Genomic DNA, 10,793 nt, shown 5'->3' on the forward strand with positions numbered 1-10,793 from the left:
TGATTGGATACAGTAAATTGAGACAATTAAATCTGTACAATTCACAGGCTTTTTACAAAATGAACAAAAATGCGAGTGTTACAAATATGTGATCATGGGCAGTACAAACATTATTTTAAAGCTGAAATCAGAATTTCTTTCATTTGTTTCATTATTTGAAAAATATTTTTGACAAGATGTGAGTTTATTAAAAAGATTATTTATGATTACGGTTTCCATTTTTGATCACGTTTTAAACACAGCTTATAGACACATGAGCGCTCACTCCAACTATGACACTAATCTATACATAATACTGAATATTGTTCACACGTGGTTAATACATTTGCTATTTCTAGGGCTTTGAATGACAGCTATGTTGCTGAATTAGAAAAATGAAGAAGATGCAAGCATAGATTAAGTTGGATGACAAAATGCAAAAAACCTTAATTCGGCGGTAGCCCATATTGAAGGCTATAAGCATTCTTTATGATTGGCTTATATGATGACTGAATGACTTTCCGCAATTTGTCTTACAATCGCAGATGCTTATGGGTATTACAATGTCTACAAAACGTCGTTGTATCGTTCCTCAAAGTTATTTTTAAAAGCAGTTGTTGTGTGTATAGATAAAACATTATAATATTAAAAGCGAATACTGATCATATTATGCAGAAAATAACATATTTAGTCTAATGCTGCTTTGCGAGCAAACTGCGTCAGGGATGAAATTTCACTCGGGTTCGAGTCGGAAGGTAGATTACTAAATTCGATCTCTTCGCTGATAATGTGTTCTGGAAATGATAAGATGTTTTATTTTACCATTAGAAAATAGATATTAGGTGAAACCTGATAACAATATACGCACCGGTAGTTTCGTTGGCTGGCCATTTCTTATGGCTCGGAGCATAGAGAACAATCAGGGCAAAGATATAGATATTCCACATGCCGTAGACTCCAGTGAAAAAGGCTGAGGTAAATTCCAGATCAATGTTCTCATCCCACTTCCAACGACCCTCCGATACTTGACCGATGATGAAGCCAATCACGGTAAGGGCTGCACACAACAGGGTGGCCAACATTAGGAATTGGAAGCGATAGATTATCCCTTCGTAGTGTAGACGGCGAGCCGATGACATTGATGGGAGTGATGTCCTTTTAAGATTTATATTGCAGAATACCCTCCAAACCATGTAGCAAAGAAATAGGAAGTATAGTCCTGCCGAGATGCCCGCCAGAATTATAAAACCAAGCTGTGCACAAAATAATCATTAGGTTTAAATAATGTTGATATTAATAAATCGAATTTAGATACTTACAGCAACGGTAGAGCCAATCCTTGAAACCCAAATCGAGTAGAAGGGATTTCTTAGTTGTACACCACGCTCGCACATGTCGAACATGAACAACGAAATACATCCAACAGCTACCGCGCTCAGATGTTTCCAATAGGTTTTGAGAGTAGATTTTTCGCCAGATTCTTGGATGAGCATGTGCTCCCCGGCAAACACCAGCCAGAATGACAACAAGCAAGCGTAAAATATACCTTGGCGTATATCACTTAACAAAAGCATGAACGGCATATCGAAAACCAGTGTTAGATATTCCAGAGGAAGATTCAAGAAAGTTAGAGCACTACCGAGAGCAAGCAACATATACTCCAGTAAAGCGGGTTTACGTTGAAGCAGATGAACGCGCTGCCAGAACCAAGCCATAATGATAACGACAAAAGGCAGAAAAACAGTTTTCAACGAAACCCATATTTTCGTGAATCCACCGTTCTGGTAGATAACCGACAGATGCAAGTCTTGAATGTGACCGATATCCAGATTCATCTTTAAATCGCTGTCGACCGGAAGCCGCACGTTCAGTAGATAATAATCATGGTGCAGAGAGCCCAGTTCAAATAGTGGAATGGCATTGCAGTTGTACAAATATTCGTCAGTTACGTTGTCTGCGGCACAATCTAGATCGCGTCGTTCCAGCGACGAAGCAAGATATTTCCAATCCTGATCGGAATCACCTTTATTACGGTACGCCAACCGTGCATCAATAGTCATCTTGGAATGTGGCTTTAGCAGTATGTTCTTATCGTAGGCAATGTCTGTCTGGAGGACACCGATCAGATTCTGCTGCCACCGAGAATAGTCCAACTGGCGACCTTCCCGCGGCAGTGGCATTTGAAACACGAAAACAATTTGGTTGGCCATTTTAAGGTCGTGGTTCTCGATGTCCAGATGGTCCAAACTTTGGCAGTGATCCTCCCCGCGGGAATACAACCAAATGGAAGTGTCATTGTGCGAACCGGGCACGTCCTTGCAGATTGTAGCTAAAATAGTTTGCACACTCGATGGCACAGGAGCTGAAATTTAAATGAAGGTTTGAAACTATCAAGGAAATTGAAAACATATTTCATTTATATTTTACGAGGATTCTGGATATGGATTTTGAACGTCATGTCAGCATTTAAATATGAATTTGTTTTTAACATAGCAAAATATTTTCCATGATTTTAATTTCATCATTATCAGGATAGAGTGGAGAGGAACAGTGTCTTGAATTTAATATTTTTATAGTAATGTTTGCAGAAAGATATTGTGTTCATAAAATTGGATTATTTTAGTAAAATAACATGCCATTTATTTGATAAATCTTTTCCCTTGATTATTTAATATAAAAAACAACTCATAATTTTACTTATTTGGAAATTAGCAGATCGCCATCATCAATATAAATGTGAATATGTAGAAACATTATCAAATCTATAACGATGCTTCCCGGTGAGCAACAAATAAACAGCATGCAAGTACACCCACACATCGAAATGCATATAAAATATAGTAATAAAATAAACAAAGGTAGAGCGCCGAGACGCCATTTTTCGACGTCTACCGAAAACTATAAAAATACCATTCTCATTTGAATTACACCGCTGGTATTAATGATCAATGATATTGAACAGATCTTATGAATAATGAGCCAAAACCAAACATACTATTCTTAATGAGGCACACATTGATATAGTTTCTAGACAGACTCACCTATAAGACCACCCAACAGGAAGCAAAGAAATTGCAGAAACAGCAGACACGAAACAAGAATGCTGAGCTTCTTGCCGCTGAGATTCTCCAGAATCGTTCCGGACATGACGCGGTGTGATCCCGTTGCACCAGTTCACCTTTTTAGCTGATGTTCTAATCGAAATTGAAGATGAAAAATCCAATCGATACAATACAGCGGAGATGTATCTTTGTCGATCCTACTCCGATACCTGGAGCCGACCGATTGATGGGTAAGTAGAAGAAGGTACACTCAGAAATTAAATAAACCCGTAAAGGCTTTGAAATTAATCTGTTCAGTTATTTTTTACTGTTAAACATTGCATAGTATAAAAAGTATACTATTCAACATCATTATTTATACTAAGCCGAAATAACGCGAAAAAATGTTTGTTAGTATTTTGTCTTCTGTGAAAATTTATATTTCGTTAAATGTTGCCGCGATTTTTTTGCCAGAAAAGAGCTGAGCAGAATGGATACGTTTGCGTGCGTTTTGACAGTTTTGCCATGGAAAAACTGTCAAAACGCACGCAAACGTATCCATTCTGCTCCGCTCTAAAGGCGAAGTGCGGACAACTAGCTTGCATTGGGAGATAAGTAGGCCTCTGAACTAGAAGATGTCACTGGAACAAGCAGGAGCTGCCATTTACGGCTTCATACCAACAGGGTATGGCATGGAGCAGCGGCCAAATTTGATTACGGTTACAACGCTAATCGGTTCCATAATTCAGAGGACGTACAGTACCGGCGGAATTGTAAGTAATATACAAAATTTGGTTTGGTTAGTGAAACCATTTTGTTGAAATCATATTCATATAATGCAATACAAACTTGAATTAAATTGGAAAAAATATTTTCAGGTTAGCGCTCAAAATCAAAATTTAACTTTCCGGCTAACACCAGGATGGTGTTCATCGAGTTCTCATGCCTGGTGAAATGGACCAACACCGAAAGGCTCGATCCAAGGTATTCAAATCGGCCAATGTAATGGTTTTTCTGGACCGTCACTTCTATTCATGGACACGGCCGACATCCGAAAACGAATCCGATTATTTCCCTGGTGAAGCGTAAGGCTTTGTAGTATTTGATGATTGTGCGGCGATGGCAAGATCACCCATCGTCTATAAACGTTTGAACCTGCGTTTGTATTACTTCTGTTAATCCCTGCGACCTGAGCTTTTGTTGAAAGACAACTTAGCACAGTGCGGTTGACGCATCATTTTCCAGTTCATCGAATAAATGACAGGTTGCGGCTTCGAAGCTCCAGAGCTCCCGAGCATTCACATCTTATTAATGTATCTGATCGCATGGTTTTAATAAAACTAATAACTTTCACTGTGCGAAATCTTAACTCTCATTTTTATTTTCACTTTTCCAATAAGAAAAACAGAAAAGCAAAAGAACATAACCCAAAAAATATAAACAAATCGAAAGTAAGCTAAACAGTCATAAAGCTTAGTTATACTAGCGAACGATTATCTTCAACACGCAGAAAAATAGTTTGTTCTCTTAACAAAAATTTGGGTCAAACTCGGCAAACATGTTTGTTATCTGAGGGCTTACAAACATTTTTGTTGAATTCAACCCGAATTTATTGTTAACTCAACAATCTTGATAGTTATCGCCAGAAATCGAAATGACAGCCCATTCAACAATCAATTTTGTTACATCAACAATTCGGTTTGTTGATTCAACAATATGTTTATTTATTTTGATATTTAACCTCCAGATGTTTTGTTTTCATTTCTTGTGAATAAAAATACAGTTTCCATACCTGTCTTAATATTATTTATATATATTTTTTATTAACATTTTTGTACAAATCGATCACTAATTTATGTATCCATAAAATTATTCCTTTCTCCATTTTTTTGTTCCACGAATAACGCCTGCAGCGATGGGTAGTCCGCTTGTTCTCCACTAGAAAACAAATGTTTTTTTATAGTTATTGTCACTCTTAAATAATTATTTGAAGTACTTACTGCTTTTTTGTTGTAGTTTACGAACAACCTAGAATAATGAGCATGAATAAAACTCGAGATAAAACTTACTATTAAGCACAATAATTCCACAGGATTCTTCTTTTAGTTTGATGAAACATCCAAGGATGAAACTAATTTCTCTAGCACTACACTGTGAATTTTTTTTACAAGTTTCAAAAAACTTCTCCATTTTCAACAAACTAGATTGTTAACTCGACCTTAAATATAGTGGATCAAACAATACGTACTTATTGATGTGACAAAAATTGTTTGTTGGTTTGACAAAAATAGTTAGTTGCATATGACAAACTTTTTTATTAAAACAACCAAACACAAATTCTATGCGTGAAGTTATACTATCCCAGTATTGTTGGTTCGAATACGAGTTTGGGGTCAACCAGGCGAATAGCCATTTAGAATGACTATTAAACTATTTGGTATATAAATATTTCTGAGTGTAGCATTTCCAGTTTTCTTTTACCATTCTCTTACGCAGTAGGGTGTTCCATTAAAGCTTGATCTGAGTCCACAGTTTCTTTCAACTGGATGAATTTGCCTCAATATCAAAAGCATCACCTAGATTTAAAAAAAATATCAATTATTGAACATTAGTGGTCAAAGTTTCATGTAATTTTATATTACTAAACTGCTTTTTTGTGAGTAAATGACGATTAGTTGAATCATATACAAACATGAAGAATAATTTTCTAACGCTCCATTCTGTGAAAATAATTTGTATGGGAAATATCTTAGCATTGGCTGTAGGAAAGGGGAAAACAAAACTCTTTACGTAATTAATGTAATATAGTTTCTAATTTAAATTAAAAATTTAATACCTATTTTTTCATTGATTGGGTCACCTCTGGTTTGGGTTACACCCTCTATTCAAGCAGTCAACGGCCCACCAGCTCATACAAATAATACAAAATTAGCGGAATTCTTCAATGAATGCCACTATAAGCAGGTTGCGAGAATATGAATGAACAAAGTTTTGGGATCGAATATTGATTCGATTGAAATGATTTTGTTTTTAATAGTTCTAACGGTTATTATCGGTATTATTTTAACTATTGAAAAAAGAACTGTGCCTGATTTTTCACTCATTTAGCATAGACATCTCAAGCAATCATAAGATTAAATTAAAATTAAAAATTATTCAGAGCTTTTTAGACTTCATTAAAGTGGTGGAATCAAATGGGATAGCAGGTACTAACTCGTCTTACGACAAGTGATCAAAAGTAAAAACAAATAAAATTCAATAGCAATCAACCAGGCTTAGGTCGAATCCAACTAAATCCCAAGTCTTGTGCTAAATCCGCGTGGACATCTATGTTGTTGACAGGTCTCTCGCTCATTTGGAAACTGAATGTGTATGAAAGTGACTGCCTGAATTGTAACACATGAGGATACTGTCATTCGAACTAAGTCGAATGGCATGTTAGGATGTATTTAAGTGACTTCACGATATAAGCCGTTGGAAGAGTAAAATGATAGCTTTCGGTACGTTCTCATACAAAAAAGCATAATATCCTATATTTTTACATTTTAAACATTGACAATGCTCCATTTCTAATGCATTTTTTCGATTTCATCGCTCCGATATTATTAACATTCGGGGGTTCTCGTTGATATGGGGGTCGCACGGTGTTGTATATCACTTTATCGTATATCGTTTCTTTTGAGGGCCTAGATTAGTGAATCCATAATTTAATTTCGACCAACAAATAAACTTTCCCGAAAAGTTCCATCGTAGTTCTTTTTGTTTGTTAAAGATTTGAATATACATTTTTTATTCTTTATTAGTGATTTTTTCACATAAATTAAAGAATTCATCACTTATAAATTACAAAGGTGGGTTTTGGATGAAACCCTCCTTCGCACCCAACAGGTAACATTTAACAGGTTAAAAGCTCAAAAGCCAGGTTCCGGTAATTATTGACGATACAGAATACAACTGAAAATTGTCGCCGTTTTAGAGACGTACATATATGACACAACAGAACAGACTGCCGATAATATGTATACATGCCGGTTTATTATTCTATGTATTCTTATTTTTTATAAGGGTTATATGCAGCATTTTTTTTATTTAACAGGAACATTCATCTTTCAATTCAGTCTTTTAATCTTTCATTCAGTCTATACTTTCAGCGCTATCAATTAATATGAAATATTTCAACGGAGTTTTTTGCTCGGGTCCATTCATAACTGTATCGTCTGCGGCTGCCTGTCATCGTTGTCTTCTCGGTCGCATTCATTCTCGCATTCTTCTGTTTATTTACAAGTGCTTGTTTACAAGAAATTTTGAGAAATTTTCTTTCACGCGCATGTCCAGTACTGATTTCATTGATAATTTTTTTACGGTAGTACTGTTTTCACCGCCGTGTTTACGCAAAATACCGTTAGTTCTCAGAGTGTTTTGAATTTGTGGTTTAAAAGTACGTATCCACAATTAAGTATACATATGCGTTATGCTGCCATCATAATTTAGTTAAATTTGTTTCATTTTTAACAATCCGTTGACCTGATACAAAGTGTTCCAACAATCGAGGTAGGTTATTGTCTTTTGCAATATTATCTAGCAGAGCAAAACAAGTCAGTGTATTTGGATAATAAACTATTTAGTACAAACCTGTACAAACAGGTTTTTGAATAAATTTAAAACTAACATTTAAATGTTCCTCTATTTGGATATCCATATCGTCCCCGAATTTCAGATGTTATCGGGCTCTGGTGACAACGACGATGGTGCTCGTTGTTTGTGATCCAATGTGTTCTCCACATCATGTTTCACTAGCATGTAGAAGCCCAGATTTCATGTTAGCTTAGCTTTGCTATAGACTGACTGTACATATCAATGTTTGCTACTCCGTGATTGACCAGAACTGGTGTAAATTGCACTACGATCCAAGTAAAAAGTGGTTGGGATTTACCATCTATCTCGAAGTGCACGTTTCAGCAACTCGCAAATGTTGTACAATAACGGCGCCGGCCAAGTCCTTTCAGTCAGTTAAGAAAGGAAGGGAATATTAGTGTGTGGTTATTGTTGCTACTAGAGACCGAGAATACCTCTGCATCTCCACAGTTACCGCGGGAAGGAATTTGTGTTAGTTGGGTGGGGTATTCAGTAACATAGATCGAAATTCAGCATGGAAAGTGATGTGACCTATACAACTTCTACACAACAGTATTAGCATTTCCTTAATTTGTTCATTTGAATTTCGGGTTAGGCTCCCGCGTCGTCATTTCTTTAACATAAGGAAAGTAAAAAAAAAAACGGGATTAAAATTGAAAATAAAGTAATAATTTACGGCTGTTCAACCACATTGATAGTGATCGGAAAGCTAATGTCAATCAGCAACCCTTATTTTATCTCTATTTAAGGTTAAATAAGAATGTTCTGCCAGACATTTTTTTGTTAATTTACGTTTATTTTACGTCGTTTGTTTTGCATTACTTCGCGCGCGCGCGTGTGTGTCGTTTGCCGTGACCCGTACATATACCGTAATCAGGATCTTACTGGCATTAATCCTGATGTGCTGGTTGGTACTCGTGTTGGACATGTGTGCTTTGAGCTGCACACGGTCGCCTCCCAGTCAACATAAATCGTACATGGTGCATGTTGTAACAGATGAAAAAGTGGTGGTGGACATAATAAAGTACGGAGCAAGGAATCACATTAATAAAACACATAAATCGTTTATTCGATAGAGTAAATATATCTGACTACTCTTTGTATCTCATCAATATCGGGGTGCGTTCGTAGGGCTGATACAACAGTGGATGGGAAAAATCTTACATGGGGGGAGAGGGGGTTGAAAAAACCAGAAAAAATGCTTACGTAATTAGTGTACGGCCCCTATTCTGATCATCTATTTTAATGTGTAATTGTAAACGATTTGAATAAACAACAAGGGAGATATGAAGATAGTTAATTTTCTGATCATTTTGCTAAAAATAATTGTGTTTTCGCCACTAGTATTCCATTACCATATATACGTTCAATCAGGTGAACATTATACCATTTCGGTAGCCTATTGTGTAGAGTATTTTATGGTGTAGAACATTAATTCGGTTGGTTTTCCAAGAGGTTTTCAAAACCATAAACTGAATAAATTTTGGGGCTGTGGTGTAAAAGTACGCAGAACGAGTGGGGCAAGAGTACGCATGTGAACCTTTAAGTTCTGTTGTCAAACCCGTATCTCCGGCCGAAATAAGTCTACTTCTAATCCGTATAAAAGATCCAGCACAAAGAAAAAAGGAACAGAAATCGAAAATTATCATAAGTTCTCCTTTTAAAGATAAGTAATTTGGTATTAGAAAGGAACAAAACACTGAAGCGAAATTGGAAAATTGTATTTGGTATTGTTTTACACCTCAACATAGTCCGAAAACACAATTTCATCTAAATGACAATACTGTAATCAAAAGAAACATCCATAAATTATGCAACGCTGAACTGGGAGGCGTTGCGAGATGTATGACGATTCATAGCATTCAGGGGGATTCATACAAAAAGTGTAAGATAGGGGGCGGGGTGATAAAATGGTCAAATTTTCCGTTACGTAATTAGTGATCTTTCTTTAAAGAAAATTCCTTTGTTCAAGCCACGCGAAACCTGGTATATTTTACACCTGTAGCTTTTTTTGTATATAATAAAAAAAATGTTTTTTTGTAGACGGGCTTGATGGTCATATGGCTACCGCTTCTGCCTCATCCGCAGGAGGTCGTGGGTCAATCCCAGGCCCGTTTCATTCCTTCACTTTGTATCTTTTCATATATTTCTCATGTTCTAGAAATTGCTAGAACTGGAAATGGGCTTTCATACCGTTTCCATATTCTATCCTATACCTACAAAACTTGACTACCCAGCCAACACAAAGTCACATATGCTAGCGAATAAGTGTACAAGATAGAGGCGATATAGGCGCATTCTTCCATTTGACTGCATGCAAAGTGCACGTATATGGCCTCCACTTTGTACACTTATTCGCTAAGATATACGATCTTGTGTTTGCTGGGTAGTTCTAGCAGGTTACTGTTAGAAATGAGCAAAAAAACTCGTTTCGGCATCCAATTAGAATATACACCACCCTTTCATTACTATCACATTGGCAACCCGTTAAACAAGACGACCTCTACCATAAAACCTAACCCCCCGATTCCAATAAAATTCCGCAGGAACTCGTGGCGAGTGCAGAGTTGTTCTCGGCTTGCAGTGGGCGAGTGACTGCATCATCAATTCCTTCCCATCCCCGATGACCGTGAGTACACCAGCGCCGTTATCGACCATACAAAATACTAGAGCTCTCAGACTGTGCACATTGAGGTTGGAGAGCAAATCCCATGCTTCCATCCATTTGTTCCCTGTGCAATTGCGATTGTCCTGGTCGATCACGGAGTAGCAACTACGGAATGCACGGTCATTATGCTCATGCATGCTCAATAAAAAAAAAGTTGTTTCGTGTGAAAGTTCATATTGCAGAGTTACGTAATCTTTAAACATTCTATAATATACTTTCAATAAACATCAATTAAATATTTTTTACTTTTATTTTTATTAATATATACTTGAAACACATGACTGGAAAATTGCGTAGTCTCACCCCACCCGATACCCACTCTTATCGCACCGGTGGGGTAAGAGTGCGTTTTTCACATATCTTGCAATAAAGGTTCTACTAAAACTAATTACAAATATTTCAATATTTTTTTCCACTAGGTAACATATAGGAAGAATATATGAAAAATATAAGAATATTCCCATTCCATA

General features: G+C 36.5%; 1 protein-coding gene across 1 annotated transcript; it reads right to left on the minus strand.

Moving 5' to 3' along the window:
• Positions 1-165: 165 nt before the first annotated feature.
• On the minus strand, positions 166-3,288 carry LOC134213790 (protein wntless). Its single transcript, XM_062693116.1, has 4 exons — positions 3,021-3,288; positions 1,299-2,341; positions 848-1,232; positions 166-773 (listed from the first exon to the last, which is right to left on the minus strand). The coding sequence occupies exons 1-4, from the start codon at positions 3,124-3,126 to the stop codon at positions 667-669; spliced, it is 1,641 nt and encodes a 546-aa protein (XP_062549100.1). The 5' UTR covers positions 3,127-3,288; the 3' UTR covers positions 166-666.
• Positions 3,289-10,793: the final 7,505 nt, after the last annotated feature.

Source organism: Armigeres subalbatus, chromosome 2 (genome assembly GCF_024139115.2).
Source record: "Armigeres subalbatus isolate Guangzhou_Male chromosome 2, GZ_Asu_2, whole genome shotgun sequence".
Taxonomy (NCBI): domain Eukaryota; kingdom Metazoa; phylum Arthropoda; class Insecta; order Diptera; family Culicidae; genus Armigeres; species Armigeres subalbatus.

Coding starts and splice junctions, on each gene's coding strand:
- LOC134213790 (XM_062693116.1), bottom strand. CDS start 3,126: ATGTCCGGAACGATTCTGGAGAATCTCAGCGGCAAGAAGCTCAGCATT. Junction 1,233..1,298: donor GGATTGGCTCTACCGTTGCT/GTAAGTATCTAA, acceptor TTTTGTGCACAG/CTTGGTTTTATAATTCTGGC. Junction 774..847: donor GCCAGCCAACGAAACTACCG/GTGCGTATATTG, acceptor TATCATTTCCAG/AACACATTATCAGCGAAGAG.